This window comes from Anopheles ziemanni, chromosome 3 (assembly GCF_943734765.1).
Source record: "Anopheles ziemanni chromosome 3, idAnoZiCoDA_A2_x.2, whole genome shotgun sequence".
NCBI classification, from domain to species: Eukaryota; Metazoa; Arthropoda; class Insecta; order Diptera; family Culicidae; genus Anopheles; species Anopheles ziemanni.
Window position 1 is genome coordinate 4,122,290 of NC_080706.1, and position 17,870 is coordinate 4,140,159.

Here is a 17,870-nt window from a genome sequence, read left to right on the forward strand (position 1 = left end):
TCTCAAAATGAAAATAAGATTGAAAAATCTGTTTTTCTTTGGCACTTTTGCGAGGCTAAATAAATATGTTTTTTGTTCATAACGAATTTCTTCTGCTATAAAACATTTATACCGTCTCAAACACAAAAGATGAAAAAGGAACAACATTTTCAAACTATACCAGTGCTCAATAAATTTTCGGTTTATTCATAATTGAAACTTTGTCGTCTCGTAGGAATTTCTTTTGTTGTAAAATCGTTCAAATCGTCCCCAAAACAACAGAGGAAAACAAGAAAAACCTCAACCACTTTTCCACGGTCAATAGAGATAGATCGAGATTGTACCATTTCGCGTTTCGTTACATACGACCGCAAAGGAAAACTCAACAGCAGATGAATACAACATACACCCGCGGGAATCACGATCGCACAATATGGCGGGGGATTTCGTTTAAATTATCCCTTTCTCCCACGGCACTCCATCAGTTACTCCTGCCTTTGTGGAATAGTTCTGCTTAACCACAATCCGACGTTCACTTGCAGCTTCGGTCCAAACGGTTCCGCGAGGTTTTCCTGCTTTCTCCGAGTGGAAAATGAACGGAATAAACCCCTATCCTACCAATCCTAGACTAGGCGGGTTAGGAAAACTAGCTTCTCCTCCTAAACGTGCGGGTTACCAAATGGATCAAATTTAGAAAGTGGAGCTGCGATTCGCTGCTTCCCTTTGGAACAACGTCGCCGTCGGGGCGTACTGGAAAATCCCCTTTCCGACGGAACGGTGGGAAACGCGAGAACAGCGAAAAGGAAACAAAGTTTGCAGCATCTCTGTTTTTTCACGATACTTTTCCGTTTTCGTATCACAACCATGCCGATGCATGGCTTCTATGTCGAGTGTAGGAAAGTATCAAAGTATTTCAGCACAATCATAGAGTTTTTCCACCATTTTGATCCAACCAGTATTCGATTCTCCAACGTGAGTCTGCTTTAAATCCTATCCATTTCAACCAAAAACGATTTTCTACTTTCCGATGTGTCCAAAATCCTAAAGCTAACGCTATTTAATGGAAAGTAACCAATCTTTCACTCGCTTCTTTTTCTATTTCTCTTGCCATCATCCTTTTCTATCAGTTCATGGCGGTGATCGGGAGCGCAAACCATACGCTTTTTGATTGAACGAAAAATCGCTGCAGGGTCTTTTGGGAAACGTTCGATTATTTGAGTAACCATTCATACCGGAATTGAAATACCGTTTCGGCAAAATCGTTTTAGTACTTCTGAATTAAGCTTTAAATATTGAACAGGAAAAAGGTAAATTCATAAATTCTAATAAATCTGACAATATTGCTTCGATTAATGCACAGACATTAACTTTTACAGCAACATGACAATGAAAAAAAACACCTGGCGTTGTTGGCCCCCGGCTAGCGGTGGAGGAAATTAAATTGCTTTTAATTCGATTTTGCACAAACACACTTCGTCACGGGCTGGTAACGTTTCTGTTCGTTGAAAATTACTTACTTTTGCCAAACAGACCCAACGTTCCGTCGATGGGCACGATAACGATATTTGCTAGCGGCCGATGGCAAGATGTCATAGTGACAGTGGCGAAGTGTCGTCGTGAGTGATGCCAGAACCGAACGCTGAGGAAGTTCCATCGGAAGGGAAAGTAGCCTGTCGGCTTTCACCGAAAATAGCAATATTGGCGACAGTACGATACGTACTAGCGGAACGATGCTCGGAAGGATGACTCCTACCCTGGTGCCCCCCGGAGTGCCTTTTTTTTACTGTCACTTTCCCTGCGTCGGAAAAATCAGCATAAGTAAGCAATAAAATTATGACTGAAATGCGTCCAAGCGATGCGGTACTAGTTGAAACGGAAATCCGGAAAAAAAGAAGCAAATGCTTGTTGGCAAACGCAACGGAATTTCCCAACGCCACCACCGAAGCCAGCGTGACGCCTAGGATGCCCTAGAAGTCCTGCTGACAAAGCGTGTATCAATTTCATTTCATTCAATTTGTTTCTTCCTTTTTTCAGTGGGAAGCCAGATTTTATCAGTCTTATTATTCAGTTTTAAAAAAATTGAAGCATCAGTCATTATGTTACTCCCACGTTCGGAGAATGATTATGCGCTATTCAGAAATTATAAGTAGATTTGATAAATTACTAGCTACATAAGTACATTTCCGAGTAGTATTTTTCTCTGTATGGCACCAATTATTTTCTAGGAAAAGAAAATTATATTTTTGCTATATTCTACAGCCACTGCGAACCTAAATCGAATGGAATATGTAATTCCGGAAACATCCCTCGAGCAATTATAATTTATTTTATCTCGCGTACGAAAATGCTATAGGGAGAGTGATCCTCATCAAATAAGTAAAGAAAACCGTTTAAAAACTCTGAATTTTCTCTCATTTTACCTGTTAATCAAACAATTTGCCCCTACCTGTCACTTAACCTGCCATTCCATCAGAATTGACAACGGTTAACAGGAGCTGCCAGGCATTCCGGGAAGTGAAACGAGCACGCAATTCACATCCACTCAAATGCTTTCGAATGGCTTTGTCACCTTCCCTGTTGGATCCCTGTTTTCGGGTTGAGTTGACCATGAAAACAAATCGGTTCCAATTAAACCTAACCCTTTTTTACGAGTCCCGCGCGACCTCTTTCGGTGCCGCTTGCTCGAAAGAAATCAGGAGTTAATTGGGGTTTAATTGCGACAGCTTTGGAAACCGTGTCCTGTTGTCGCCTGATCTCTCCAGTGCCCCGTTGGATCCTAGCGCGTCAAACTTTTAATAGTCCTCCGTCTCGCATCGACAACGCTACTCATGCTGCGAAAGGATACACCTGGCCTGGAAATGAAGGAACCCGTAAAATTCCAATAAAAAATGGCATTATATACTGTTTTAGGAAAAAAACCAAACTCCACCCGGGGAGAGGAACTGTTGGAGCAAAAGTTATGCAATTAAACGAAAACAAGGCGTCCCCATGGGTGTCGGGGAAATTTGTAATGGAAAAGTGTCAGACATTCCAACAATCATTACACAGAATTTGGCCTGCGGCTGGCGAGCGTTGAAGATCTTTTCTGACGTTGAAAGACGTCGAGACTTCGAGGAATTGTCACCAACGACCGCCGTCGAGGACTTGCACAACATCCGCGAAGCGCCTGAAAGGTATGCAAAGCTCTCACATCTTATTTCATCAACTTCCACCGGCGTGACGTTGGTCAAAGGCACATCGGATAAAGCATGCTTCTAGTGGTGTGGATTACGATTTGATACACCTATACACCAAACCATCTAATGCGCACTATTCACTTCCTCATTCCCTTCTCCCTAGACACAACTTCCAGCTGAACTTTTTGTTTCCAGCATGAAGCCTCTTCGAGCGACTTCTTCGTCGGTTCGTTGTTTGGAAAGGACGCGCCATAAAACGGAGCATATTTCCATGGCTGTCGGGGGAACGATAAATAGCAAACACGTGCTCCATACGGCCAGCCTGCCACTCCGTCGCGGCCTATCGTAGTTGCCACATTGAGGCAAATTTGTACCAAACGCGTAAAACGGGCGGCAAACATAACGAGATCCACCCGAGATCATTCCGTCGTATTTTAACGCTCGCCATTCTTTCTCTACTATTTGTGTCCCTTTTTCTTACTTAAGCATATACTTTTTGGAGGCTTACGGGTAGGCGAAGCCACAGTCATAACAATGCTTCGTCGAAACAGCTCCGTAAGTGCCGTAGGAAATGGTATGCCTTCGGAACTTCCTGGCGCCATCCGTCGGCGGCGCGTCTACCGTCAGCCCTCGCGATCACTTATGGCCCATTGGTTTGTTTGAATATATTTTCTTCCCATCGATTTCGGGTTTTATTTTGCAAAAATTTACGGGCGATCGAGCTCCATCGACGAGCCGGTCGCGCGATGGCGGAAGTCAATCGATTTTTGGTTCCGTTTTTGCTTCCAAACCACGATGCGCCGATGAGGACGCCGAACAAAAGTAAATGAAAAATAAATGGTTCTTCAAGCGAGGGAAAAGTTTTTCCCTAACCGATGGCTCCACAATACAGATCGTAATTTTACTACCTCGCTTTATTGTTGCAGATTTTGCTGGTTGGTGAATAAAAGAACGCCTAGCCACATTTGGTCAAAGTGTAGCCGAAGTCAGGAGATTTTCGCTGCCATTAGAATGTGAGGAGGGAAATTCTATTGTGAACGCCAAGCTCTTATGCCCCTCGGGCATCTCGGCTCGAGTCTAATGGGGTATTATCCTCTTCGGCATTCATCGAGTCTCCCGCAGCATGCAGTCAACTTTTGACGCAATTATTTTACAACAATCCGCAAGAATGTGGGTAAAGTTACAGCTGCTTTCGGAAAAGTTGCCCATTTTTCGGTGGAGCCTGAAAGCCGAGAAACTTTACGCCGTTCCTTGGGGCGCTGCGAAGTCAACCGGTTGGGGTTAATTTAAACGTTGCTCAAATTACGCCCCCATCCGACTGGATTACGACCATTAGTCATCGCGAGAAAACCAGTTTTTGGGTAGGGAAAGGCTTTTAATTATTTGTACTACGACCGAAAACAACGGCAAACGGTGTTTGTTTCTCTTATGTCTCGCCATTGCTGTTCGAAATTGTGCTTTTAACTCTCATCGATGAGCCTCCGAAGCGTGAGACACACTCCAGAAGCAAACGAACCATTTTTTTTGGAGTGTCAAATGGGCGAAAACCATACCAAAAGCGCCTGCAAGATATGCAAGCATCTATCACCTGATTGCCATCGAGACATAGCTCGTTATCGACCGGCGAACTGAGCGATAATAGGATTAAGGCCTGAAGCCACACGGTAAACCGAATTAATTCCAGCTCTCCTATAACCGGATCCGCCAATTTTGCCGAAGAGATCCTCCGGATGCTGCAGTGCTCAACTTACCCGGAGAGGTTTTCGAATGAATCAATAATGTGATTTGTTTGCCGAGTTACGTTCGTTATCAGTATGAGGTTGGCAATGAGTTGGAGAAGCATGAGTGAGCGGAAGGATGGTGAGCTTTGCCTACCGCCAAAGATATCATTATCAAAACGCTGGGTTTCCATGGGGTGTACACCTCTTCGTTCAGCATTGGCTGCTGTAAACTGTAAACACCTCTAAATAAAGGTGTTACCAACGTACCGAGAAGAAGTAAGTATCCTTCAAATGTACTTTGGTATCCACGAATGGGCGGAAAAATGGGCTCTACGTACACATTTAATATGACATCAAATGGAGACAAATTTCGATTGGTATCCGAGCTCTCAACCTGTATGCAAACGGTTCCAGAAGGTTACAGGATAAAGACACCGAGAAACTGCCAGAAAATTAATTTCCCTCTCATGCTACACAAAAGATGTTGGACCTATTTTTATTTTGGAATGTACTAGGTCTATCGCGACGGTATTTTTCGAAATTGTTCTCTTTAAAATTTGATTTTTGAAAGCTAAAAATAAAAAGTACAACATTACCAAACACTTTCTTCTTTATCTTTTAAAATGCAAAGGTAGAAAATCCCGCTTCCGTTGGCAATTTCAACTTGGACAGCATAAATTTTAAAATTATCGCAAAACACCTTCCGGGTATTGCTCGCCTGCCATGATTTACGCTGACCGTTCGAGCCCTTTCTAATCGCCAGTTTTTGCCACTCCACTTGGTTTATGGCCCCCTATCGATCAAAGTAACCCTTCATTTGCAGCCGTATCGAACTGACCTAATGGCTATGCCGTTCCAGAGCACGATTATTCACCGGGATAAGTCGCTAGGTTACCGTACCGTTTCGAGAGTGCCACGTGCCCAGAGCCAAGGTGTCGTGCTTTGGCTGCATAAATTGCCTACCCAAACTTGTCAGGGATGATCGAAGACAATCACCTTCGAGAAAGGCGGTACCTTACCTTTTCCTCGCTCTTGGGAAAATTTAACCATCATCCTTTGGACAAATAAATCAAACATAAACAACGTACCACGGCCGCGTCGGCCACGGTTTTACTGGCGGAGAAGATCCTGATTTACGAGAGCGTACACACACACAGACATCGAAAAGCCACCTGATCGCCAAAGGAAACCCACGCTACCATCTTGGCAAACAGTCACCAGGAGCGTCGACCAAGGACATAATGGTGCCCAAGCTACGCCATCGTAATGCCGGGAATGCTTTGTTTTCTCGAAATATTGGTGGTTGATGTTATAAATTATAATCAAAGCTTCGCCTCGGCTGCCGATGGCGGCATCAATAGCAATGTGGCTGAGAGTTCCGCAATCAGCTTATGGAAGATGGGCCCTAACGAAGGGTGGTGGGTTCGAAAGGGATAGCGGGTTCGAGATACCTGATAACCGGAAAGATACCGACACCTGGGCTGGTGCTAGGACACCATTCCAGTGCCGTGTAGGCATTCATCATAGACTTCGGACTCAACTTTACTGCCTGTCAGTTGCTGCTTCCTCGTCGCAGGACTATTTCTAGCTGCATCTAAATCTTGTACCGGGAGGCCTTTGTTTGCGAGCTCCGACTTTCGACTGTTCGATAAATAATTGTAATAAATTCAACGTGCAACATGGGCTCTCTCGTGTTGGACTCATGTAGGCTATTTAATGCTTAAGTTATCCCAACCGTTCTCCGGAAGATGTTAACGATGACGTAGTCACTTGGACCGAGTCCACAACGATGGAAGAATACATTTGGATAACGAATGATATTCAACTTACGAAACAAGTAACTGTACGATGACCTTGCGCTTGGAATGATTCCCTTGGATCCTAGCAGGTTACGAGTGGGATTTCAGGGTGGCTTCGTGTCGGCAAGATAGGCTCGGAACCGAGCACAAATTGATTGCTTTCCTTGTTTATCTATTTCCGGTGAAATTATCCACGAATGTCGAACGTTGCAGACGTTGGTAGCCCTTCCTCTTCGCTGGAACAATACAAATCTTTTGCAATCTTTTCCTTCCTCTTTTCGAGCGCATAAATACATAAAGCTGCGAGGCACCAACACCATCGTGATGGTTTCGCGAAACGATTATTGATTTACCATCCTACGCCTTTTTTATGTAATCTATGGAAGCATCTTTGGAGCTTCGTATGCTGGAATGCCTAACAAATCACGCGAATCGGATGATCTAATAAATAAAACATTCATCAAAATAACCGAGGCAGCAACACCGATGAGAACAGCAAGACATGATAAAAAGAGGGAAAGCGGAAGCGAAAGACATTTATTAAATTTGAAAATTATGATTTCCCATGAGTCTTTGCGTAGATTGATAAACATTTTTGAAAAGAATATTGAAGAATTTGAGTATCCTAACTTAGCAGCGTCAAAAGCATGGCTATGGAAAATACAATAGCAGTTGAAGAAATTACCTTACAATCACTCGGTGAATCATATCAATCGTTTCACCGCTTTGTTATCATTTCAATTTCACACTGAACAGAGTGTATTTTCCAATCCTTCCATTTTTTCCAATTTCTAAAGTCCTGTGCATTTCCAATCACACATCGCTACGATATGACTGAGGCAGATTGTATTATTTTGCCTTCTTTCCTGTTCTCAACAAATGCTCACAGGAAGTGTACAAAAGTTTGTGAATTTAAATCAGAACGAGGATATCCGTTTTCCGTAGATGGATTCAAATGTGAATTGTTGTGCTTTGTGTAGGTAGGTGTGTCAAAATAGATCCTGCTTGGAAACTTCCAGCATAGGATGTTCTATATTTTCTGGAACACATTAGCATATTGCATTTTTGAATAAGGTATGTCTTATTGCATATTTATGTCAATATTATCTCACAAAAAAAATGAAAAATGTATCGATAAACTTCTCAATCTCAGGGTTGGGATGATAAGCAACGTATGGAAGATATTTTAATGTTCAATGGGGTTGGTGTTCAACCTTCGTTCTTCCAGTGTATCGTCCGGAAGTGAGTAGCCGATTCAGCTTCTGTTAAGTCATACTCCACGCCATTCTCGCGTGACTATTTAATTCGCAATCTAATCTTATTCCATGTTATGGAGCTCTTCAAAACAAAGTCATGCGGCGATGTCACACGTACACAGAAAAAAGCCCCAAATCTTCCAACCGGTTCAAGGGGAGTATCCGCGATAGGACACACACTCGTACGACTCGAGATTGATCGCGAGCATAACATTCAGGGTCTTGGCCACCCGCGGAATCAGTTGTTGCTTCCAAGACGCACAGTAAACAGGTGCCGCGTTCCAGTTTGTGTTTGAGTGGTAGAAAAAAAGTCGAAAAGTGTGTACGCGAAAGGAATTACATCACTCTGCAGATTGATTCATTTTCAGTGTTCCATCAAAACAAACGATTAAATACACGGTAGCCGCGATGCTGCTTCAAGTTCTGGCCACCGCCTTTGCCATCGGCATCTCATGGGTAGTGGTAACCGTGTTGCGAAATAGAGCTACCATTGCTCGATTGAAAAAACTCCTCCCGCACTTTGACGCCGTACCGTCCCTGCCCTTGCTGGGCACGTCGTACCACTTTAAAGATCCCACTCCGGAAGGCATTTTTGCCACCTTTACCGGGTTCCATCGTCGTTACGGACGCAATTTGTTCACCGAGGGTCTGTTCAATCAACCTGCCATCCAGATTACCGACCCCAAGGTAATCGAGCAGGTGGTGCAAGCGCGTACGATCGAGAAAACGATCATCTACGACTTTATGGTGCCATGGCTCGGCACGGGACTAGTCGTGTCCACCGGCGCCAAATGGGCTCAGCGTAGAAAAATCATCACGCCAACGTTTCACTTTAAAATTCTCGAAGACTTCCTCGTCATCATGAACCATCAGGCGGACGTGTTCATCGATAAGCTGACGGCGCATGCGGGCGGCCCAAATTTTGATATTTACGAATACGTTACATACTGCGCACTGGACATCATCTCGGAATCGGCGATGGGTGTCAAGTTGAACACGCAGCAGCATCCAAACGCGGAGTACGTTCAGTCTGTTAAAGAGTAAGTAACATTATTGTTGAATGTTAAGGAGTAGGAGTATTTATAGCAATTTCTATTCCAGGATCTCGGACATCATTTTGAAGCGACTCTTCTCACTTGGCCGTGAGTTTAAGTGGACATTCCTGTTCACCGAAGCTTACCGGCGGCAGAAGAAGCTACTAAAGGTGGTGCACGGTTTTGCCGATCGGGTGATTAGCGAACGTAAGAAGCAACTGGAGGATGAGCGAGAGCAACAGCGTGCCCAGGAGAAAATCGAGGAATCGGACGTGTACGGAAAGCGTCGTATGACCTTGCTGGATCTTTTGCTGAACGTCTCGGTCGAAGGCAAACCGTTGTCTAATAACGACATCCGGGAGGAGGTTGACACGTTCATGTTCGCAGGACACGACACAACAACTTCGTGCATCAGCTTTGCCGCATACCACCTGTCCCGCAATCCCGAAATTCAACAAAAAGCGTACGACGAGATTCAGGAGCTAGTTGGACCCGATGCAAAGCGGGCAGAACTTACCTATGGAACACTGCAAGAGCTAAAGTACCTCGAGATGATCATCAAGGAGACCCTGCGCATGAATCCATCCGTTCCGATCATCGGTCGTCGATCGGTTGGAGATATGGTAATCGATGGTGCAACAATTCCAGCCGGCATCGACTTTGGAATCATTATCTACGCGCTGCATAATGATCCCAAGCTCTATCCCGAACCGGAACGCTTCGATCCGGAACGGTTTAGCGACGATGCCACAGCACAGAGACAACCTTACAGCTACATACCGTTTAGTGTGGGTTCACGAAACTGTATCGGTCAGCGGTATGCAATGTTGGAAATCAAAACCATCCTCGTGAAGCTGCTGGCCAACTATCGGTTGTTGCCATGCGAGGAAAGCAATTCACTTCGCATCAAAACGGATATGACGCTGAAACCCGTAAAAGGAGCATTTGTGAAAATTGTTGCTCGGTAATGAGATAATCTGAACGACAGAAGTCAAGATAATGATAACCGGTAAGTGCTATACATGTTAAGAGGTGCTCAGCCTTATCAGTTAGTCAAAAATGATCCAGGTGTACTCGAATGAATTTGTAAAACGCTATGTGCTCCCAGTATTTGAGGAGCATATTTTCATGCATGACGCATGCCAATCATATAAACACCAGAAATAAAAATAAACAAATGACAAAATCATTCTGAAGGCCCATAAAATTTAACGCTACCCAGACCCACGCTACCCCGCAAACACACATTCAATGTAGTAAAAGTAGTAGTAAATATATTTTATAGAGGCTTTGAGCCGGGTGGCCTCTTTCACCCCTTACACATTCAATGTCTCGAGAAGGATGACGATAGAAAGAACTTTTATATTCGTAACGTAACCTTAAACCTGCTGCAATCTCGGTGCATTTGCTTTCAGCGTATCAAAGTAATAAAAACGAAGATTCGTGGAACATAAAATTTAAATTAGAAAAACGGACCATTATGTTACGATCACATGAGTGATCCTCACCAAATGATTATTCAAACACTGTATCACGAATAAAATACAGTACACAGCACACGGAGTGCATCAGTTGTATCCTAACCTCCAGATGATTCAAACAACCAGTAAGGCAGATTAGGTAGAGAAGTAGAACCTCGCAGATATAATGGTGATCTCCTTCTTTATTTTGTTCTGCGTAACTGCAGCGCTTGCGATCGTGCTAAAAGTTACCATCAAGTGTCGTGAAGTGGCAAATCTGTTGAAAAAACTACCCAATTTCCGGGCCGTACCTTCGTTGCCGCTGCTTGGAAGTGCACTTCTATTTCGAGACACAACTCCTGATGGAATCGTACGTACGATGACCAAGTTTCATCGTCAATATGGCAAAAATTTGCTATTACAGGAACTTGGTAACGAATTCAAGCTGCTCACTATCGATCCACGAGTGATAGAACAAGTTATGCAGACCCGAAATATCAAGAAAACTAAACTTTATAGATTTTTGAGCCCATGGATAGGCAACAGTAGTGTTTCACTGGACGGAGAGCGCTGGTTAACTCGCAGGAAGATCATTAGCCCTGTCTTCCATTACAAAATGTTGAACGATTTTATACTCACGATGGTTGCACAAGCCGACGTGCTGGTAGAAAAGCTACGCGGCAATGTTGGTGGATCTGACTTTGATATTTACTTACCGGTGAGGTACTGCACGATGGACGTTATCTACGAAACCGCGTTGGGCATTAAGTTACAAAGTCAGCTGAACCCAAACGTACAGCACGTTGAGGCTACAGATGAGTAAGTAAAAGTACAAGGTGTTCGTGATAGTATGACAAGTTGATAAATTTAATGAATGTGCCTTTCCAGATTTCTTGACTTAGTACATAAAAGAATCTTTAATCCACTGATGAGAAGCAACTTCATCTACTCCTTCACAAAAGCGGGTCAGCGTCAGAAGGAAATAGTGAAAGTGCTTAACAACTTCATGGATACAGTAATCCAGGAGCGAAAGCATAATGATAATGCCGCTCTAGAGTCGATTGAAGGGAATCGTTCTACGAGGATGACGTTCCTAGATCTTCTACTTCAGACACGCTACGATGGTGAACCGATGCCGGATGAGGAGATTCGCGGTGAAGTGAATACTTTCATGTTCGCCGGTCACGAGACGATCACGTCTTGCGTCAGTTTTGCCTTGTATTATCTGTCACGTAACCCGACCATCCAGCAGAAGCTCTACGATGAAATAGTGTCCGTTTATGGAGCTGACGGGAATGTCCGATCGGCCACCATTACGCATGCGTCTCTGCAGCAGCTCAAGTACATGGAAATGGTGATTAAAGAAACGCTTCGTATGAGTCCTTCGGTGCCGTTCATTGGGCGAACATCGGCAGGGGACATGACTGTGAATGGGGTTGTCATACCGGCAGAGACGGAGGTTCTGATAAACATTTACATCATGCACAATGATCCCGATCAATATCCGGAACCTGATCGTTTCCTGCCGGAACGTTTTGAGAATGAGGATGGAAAGACCACCTTCAGTTACTTGCCGTTTAGTGCCGGAATACGAAGCTGCGTTGGACAGCGTTTTGCCACGTTGGAGATGAAAACGATCTTGATAAAGCTGTTGGCCAACTACCGCATGTTGTCGTGCAAGCAAGAAAACGAATTGCAATTTAAATCCGATCTTACTTTGAAACCATTGAAGGGAGCTTTTATGCAAATACTGGAAAGATAGATTAGTGGATGGTACATTATGTTTGAGCATCCTTAGAAAAACTAACTAAATCGCCCAATCGAATAACTATAGCGTTCTGAATAATAAATTTCAGTACTGATAGATAATGTATTTCAATTTTGCACATGTGCACATGTTTAAATAATTGAATGTGTTTGAGTTCCGAAATAATGAAACGGTCCAATTGCTTAACTTAATTCATTGTTTAATTCACTACCGTGTTCTGGTGGTGATAACCCCCAGCTGGCCTGCACCACTGTAACCTTTTCTCAGATAAGTATAATTTCTTTGTTCGAAAGCGGCACCCATTGCTCTGGGCTCATCAGTACTGTCTGATCTTCCAACGAGTTCGAACAATTTTCCATACAAGTGCATACGATCATGATGATGATAAACTTGTTTTTCTTCTTTTGTATCACTACAGCTATTGTTATAGTGCTAAAAATTACTAGAAAACATCGTGATGTGAAAACCCTTCTGAAAAAGCTACCAAATTTCCGTGCCGTGCCTTCGTTGCCTCTGCTTGGAAGTGCATTTCTGTTTCGCGACTCTACGCCTGATGGGATCCTGCGTACCCTGACCAAGTTTCACCGTCAGTATGGCAAAAATTTACTACTCCAGGAACTTGGCAACGAATTTAAGCTGCTCACGACCGATCCACGTGTGATAGAACAAGTCATGCAGACACGGAATGTCAAGAAAACTAGCTTCTATAAATTTCTGACACCGTGGCTAGGGCACAGCAGCGTTATACTGGACGGATCGCGTTGGAGTACCCGCAGAAAGATCATTAACCCAGCGTTCCATTACAAAATGTTGAACGATTTCATTCTCACCATGGTTGCTCAGACGGACACGTTGGTAGAGAAACTGCGCAGCCATGTTGGAGGGCCAGAATTTGATGTCCACTTTCCATTGAGGTATTGCACGATGGACGTTATTAGCGAAACTGCAATGGGAATTCAGCTCCAATGCCAGTCGAATCCGAAAGTTCAGTTTGTTGAAGCTTCAGAGGCGTAAGTAAAAGTCAAAGATTATTAGAGTACCATTTCTTGTTTGATTTTAATGTTCTGCATTCGTTCCCCAAACAGAATGATAGACATCGTTCATAAAAGAATCTTTAATCCGTTTGTAAGTAACAACTTTATCTACTCCTTGACAAAAGCGGGTAAGCGTCAGAAGGAAATAGTGAAAGTGCTTAACAACTTCATGGATACAGTAATCCAGGAGCGAAAGCAAAATGATAATGCCGCTCTAGAGTCGATTGAAGGGAATCGTTCTATGAAGATGACGTTCCTAGATCTTCTACTTCAGACACGCTACGATGGTGAACCTTTGCCGGATGAGGATATTCGCGGTGAAGTGAATACTTTCATGTTCGCCGGTCACGAGACGATCACGTCTTGCGTCAGTTTCGCCTTGTATTATCTGTCACGTAACCCGACCATCCAGCAGAAGCTCTACGATGAAATAGTGTCCGTTTATGGAGCTGACGGGAATGTCCGATCGGCCACCATTACGCATGCGTCTCTGCAGCAGCTCAAGTACATGGAAATGGTGATTAAAGAAACGCTTCGGATGAATCCTTCGATTCCGTTAATAGGAAGAACTTCAGCAGGCGATATGATTGTTGATGGTGTGGCTATTCCGGCCGGAACGGAGGTTATGATAAACATTTACATCATGCACAATGACCCCGATCAGTATCCGGAACCCGATCGTTTCCTGCCAGAACGTTTTGAGAATGAGGATGGAAAGACCACCTTCAGTTACCTGCCGTTTAGTGCCGGAATAAGAAGCTGCATTGGACAGCGCTATGCCATGTTGGAGATGAAAACGATCTTGGTGAAGCTGCTGGCAAACTATCGTCTGATGCCGTGCAAGCAAGAAAATGAACTGCAACTTAAGGCCGATTTAACTTTGAAACCACTGCGAGGAGCTTTCATTAAAATACTAGAGAGATAATTTTTATTTTAATCATATGGAAGGTGCTTCACTTTTTTGTGGAATAAGAATGGATCAATAAATTTTATTTTGTTTTTGTTCGACGCTTATATATTGTAGTTTTTTGTGAGTTTTGAACATGTAAAGGAAACTAAAATCACTTTCATAACCAACATCTTTCTGCAACACGTCTCTATCTTGGTGAAGTTCATTTATGCGTAATTTATGTTTATGGTTAATATTCCCAAAATCCGCCCACGAACATTACAACCACACATTGTGGTCGTCAACGTCTAGTCTTGTTGGCGTCACAGTGAACCACATAACACTCATGCTGGTCCTGGACGTACGTAAATGCATGATATTGACCATTTCCAAGCATGCTGCCCTGTACAACAGATATCAATTGCAGGCGCCGGTTTTGGTACGTGTTGTTGAAGCAGGATGTATGTAAACTGATTCCGTGACGGAACCGTTTCTATATTCCAGCGAGAAGATTGAGTAAATAGTCCGGTCGGGTAGTAAACGAAGGACTCCTCTTCCTCTTCCGGGGTATAGGGCTCTAAGATCAGTCGTTTGTTAAATTGTCTGTCTTCCGAACATACATTGTTCAAGTCTGTAGTGAATGAACATCCTTGTGTCGACAAATGACCAAAAACATAAAAATGTTGGTTATAAACATGATACTTTTATGCTTTGTTTGTCGTCACTATGTTTGTCGAACAGGATATAAAACAGCAAGTAACGATGTCTGTTAAAGAAGCATCGTCTCATCATGCATCATACTACAACATTTACTGTAACGTCGGAGGAATGATATGCAAATTTAAATTTAAAAATATAATACATTTCATTCGGAGAAATCTGGCATTAATTAGGAGTACAGTTGGTCCCCGCAGTACGCGAATGTTTGGGACCGAACGCAATAGCGTATATCGAATTTTCGCGTATTGCGGATTTCCTCTGCCATATCGTTTATACCTTATATTGAAGAGTTGGCACTGAGAGGGAACCGCTTATTTAACATATCTTTTATCCAAATAACTGTTTCCAAACTGTTATCCAAATTTTATCCAAAGTGTTCCATTTTTTTTATTGCATAGTTATATCTCTGTTAAAAAATGCATATTAAAAACTTCATTCTACCAAAACAAAGTAAAATTGACTAATCAGAACTCGAGCAACGCTAAGAGCTGTCAGTTTTAAAAAATCGCGTATTGCGAATTCGCGTATATCGAGTATCGCGTACTGCGGGGACCAACTGTAATTGGAATAATATCTCATGAAATTATCATTACATCGTTACAAGCGTTTAAGCACTAATTTGGCCCTTGGAATTAATCTCATTAGATTATTTCTTACGATTGGGAGAACCTAGTTAAACTATGCAATTAAAACGACCAGCTTACCGGATTAAGAACACTTATTTAATAAACAATGAGTGTATTGTCTAGAAGAGGAATTTATCTCTTATTTTGTTGCACTTTGTGATATTTATTGGTTTCTACTTTAATCTAAACAAATGGCATAATCCTATTTACACAGAACCTAAACTTGTTCTTTGGAAGCTTTTGGTTGTTCCTTGCTTTCGGTAGCTTGTCCCGCAACCGACTGGCCTGCATCCAATGGTGTATCATTACCGATTTGTCCCGCTATTTCGGCATACTTTTCCCTTCGATAGTCTTTCTTCGCCTCGTCCATCAGTACGTTGTGTAGGAGGTTGCGGTTGTTGGACTGGTTCGGTAGTAGCGAAGGGTAAGGGTTTCCACGCAGCTCCAAGACGGCACGCTTGCGATACCAACCCGGATATTCCTTTGGCGCTTTGTACATCCTTGTCGCGGACACCTTGTACTCCTCGAAACGCGGCACCAGCACCTTGAAAAGTTTGTGTACCAGCTGTTTCTCCAGCAGCCAAAAATCGGCCATCTCCATCGTCGGCTTGTGGCAATCTCCGCGGCGTATCGCATCGGAGATCAACCGCTCGGCATACCCTCGTGCCTCGTCCGCCCGTTGATAGTTCAGCTCGATTCGCTCGTGTTTCACCAGTGCCGTCACCGTTTTGCGCAATTTATCTAACCGGCCCTCGGGTCCATCGATGTTTTTAAGATTGCGATGTCGCGGCGCGACGGCTATTCGCAACTGCGACATCAGCTTTGTCACTTCTGCTTGATTCATGCTTGAATAGTAATGTACTTAATTCAAAATTTGAGAAAAACACTTGATTTTCTGTACAAAACTCTTTACATTCGCGTTATTCAATCAAAACACATTTCTACGGCCGGTTTGACAGCCGTCAAACAACCTTCCGCTAGGTAACCAAGGTTTATGTATTATAAGGTTTGTTTCGCTCTCCTAGTCAGTCGTGTTTGTCATGCGAATCCCTCGAACCATAAAGTTTATTACATCATATTGCGATGAAAAATTAGGATTTTGCACAGGTAATTTTACTTCATTTTTTTTTTCACAGGATTTTTCACAGGAATTCGGTAGTTTCCCGATGATATGAAATAGTAAATACGTTTGAAAAAAAAACTCGAACGCCTTTGGTAAGGTTGTGTCAAGTCACGAAAAGTCAACATACCCGTGGAGTACGAAAGCTACCTGCGAAAACATCTGTACTTTGAACGAAACAAAAAAATATTTACGTCCCACGACCCACGTCCGACGTAGACGTTGCGCGTGTCAGTCGTGTCAGCTCGTCGTTGTGCTGCGGATCGTAGCGGCGCATGGGAACACAATACGAGAGATTGGATGCTCTTCCAAACTAACACAAATCAGTGACATCTTCGTCTTCCCATCGTCCAAGAGAACGGATTCTGTGACCGCTGTTTGTGGTGGATGTTGCATTCTCCGAGGGCGAACTGTAACCGTGGTCGCCATTCCGGCTCCGAGGGAGAGCTTGCACACGCGGCTCGCTAGCCCTGGTGACCGCTGCGACCGGCTGGCTGGCTCGTTCCCAATGCTTATTTTATTGGATTATTAAAAGCATCCCGCTCTCCAGCATTCGGACGGCGCGCTCTTTTGCTCTTGTATCACGGCGGCGTTGCGGAATCCTTCCACGAAACCGGTCAGTTTCCAGTTCCAGTTCTCCGGTCCAGTACCCAAGCGCGCCTCCCGAGAGAAGTGTTTAAATTGTCAATCCTGTCCAGAAGAGAAGAAGACGAGACAGGTTCTTTTTATTTGCGAACAGACGCACTACTGTCCGTACCAGATCGATTTCCATACGAGAACGTGAACCACGGGTTTTCAGTTTTTTGTTTTTCGACCAAGTAATTGCCTTGTGAAGTGACGCAAAGTGAAGAGCGAGAGTGCTTCTCTTCATCTGGTGCGTGGTGCGGAAAATAAAATTAAAAGCAAGATTCTTGTGCAGTCGAAGGTCTCGGCAAGATTGAAATTGCCAGCGTGTGTTGCGTTACGCGGAAAATCCTCTTGAACGCCATATGGAAGGTGGCATCGGTGGCGGAGAAATCGAAAAAGTGTCCGCGTTCTAAAGGACGTCAGTGAAATAATCCACTCAGCGTGTGTTGTAAGTGCCGAACGCGTAAGTGTCCTTTCCTCTGTCCGGTTTTGTGTTTGTGCATGTGTGTATGTTTTGTGCAGGCCTCTTTGTGCATGGATGCATACGTGTGTGGTGCTGTTCTGGACGAGTGAAAACTTGATTAATCGCATGCATGCGCAACGACGCACTCTCGGTCGCTGATGGCGGAAAGTCAGTAGGAAGAAAGGAATTAAGAAGCCA

At 43.7% G+C, this 17,870-nt stretch overlaps 4 protein-coding genes across 4 annotated transcripts; 3 read left to right on the forward strand and 1 right to left on the reverse strand.

The window, feature by feature from the left end:
- Window positions 1-8,199: 8,199 nt before the first annotated feature.
- Window positions 8,200-10,115, forward strand: LOC131288680 (cytochrome P450 4d2-like). The gene is made up of 2 exons (XM_058317847.1): window positions 8,200-8,971; window positions 9,033-10,115. Exons 1-2 carry the CDS (start codon window positions 8,340-8,342, stop codon window positions 9,931-9,933), a joined length of 1,533 nt encoding a protein of 510 aa, XP_058173830.1. The 5' UTR covers window positions 8,200-8,339; the 3' UTR covers window positions 9,934-10,115.
- A 497-nt stretch (window positions 10,116-10,612) lies between these two features.
- LOC131289294 (cytochrome P450 4d2-like) lies at window positions 10,613-12,187 on the forward strand. The gene is made up of 2 exons (XM_058318520.1): window positions 10,613-11,244; window positions 11,314-12,187. The coding sequence occupies exons 1-2, from the start codon at window positions 10,613-10,615 to the stop codon at window positions 12,185-12,187; spliced, it is 1,506 nt and encodes a 501-aa protein (XP_058174503.1).
- A 381-nt stretch (window positions 12,188-12,568) lies between these two features.
- LOC131289298 (cytochrome P450 4d2-like) lies at window positions 12,569-14,152 on the forward strand. Its single transcript, XM_058318523.1, has 2 exons — window positions 12,569-13,203; window positions 13,279-14,152. Exons 1-2 carry the CDS (start codon window positions 12,569-12,571, stop codon window positions 14,150-14,152), a joined length of 1,509 nt encoding a protein of 502 aa, XP_058174506.1.
- Window positions 14,153-15,614: 1,462 nt separating this feature from the next.
- On the reverse strand, window positions 15,615-16,398 carry LOC131287462 (large ribosomal subunit protein bL17m). Its single transcript, XM_058316510.1, has one exon. It carries the CDS (start codon window positions 16,304-16,306, stop codon window positions 15,680-15,682), a length of 627 nt encoding a protein of 208 aa, XP_058172493.1. The 5' UTR covers window positions 16,307-16,398; the 3' UTR covers window positions 15,615-15,679.
- Window positions 16,399-17,870: the final 1,472 nt, after the last annotated feature.

Bases quoted from the DNA above. Each gene is read 5' to 3' on its own strand.
- LOC131288680 (XM_058317847.1), top strand. From the start codon at position 8,340: ATGCTGCTTCAAGTTCTGGCCACCGCCTTTGCCATCGGCATCTCATGG. The intron at 8,972-9,032 runs GTAAGTAACATT...TTTCTATTCCAG, and splicing joins TACGTTCAGTCTGTTAAAGA to GATCTCGGACATCATTTTGA.
- LOC131289294 (XM_058318520.1), top strand. From the start codon at position 10,613: ATGGTGATCTCCTTCTTTATTTTGTTCTGCGTAACTGCAGCGCTTGCG. The intron at 11,245-11,313 runs GTAAGTAAAAGT...GTGCCTTTCCAG, and splicing joins CACGTTGAGGCTACAGATGA to ATTTCTTGACTTAGTACATA.
- LOC131289298 (XM_058318523.1), top strand. From the start codon at position 12,569: ATGATGATGATAAACTTGTTTTTCTTCTTTTGTATCACTACAGCTATT. The intron at 13,204-13,278 runs GTAAGTAAAAGT...TTCCCCAAACAG, and splicing joins TTTGTTGAAGCTTCAGAGGC to AATGATAGACATCGTTCATA.
- LOC131287462 (XM_058316510.1), bottom strand. From the start codon at position 16,306: ATGAATCAAGCAGAAGTGACAAAGCTGATGTCGCAGTTGCGAATAGCC.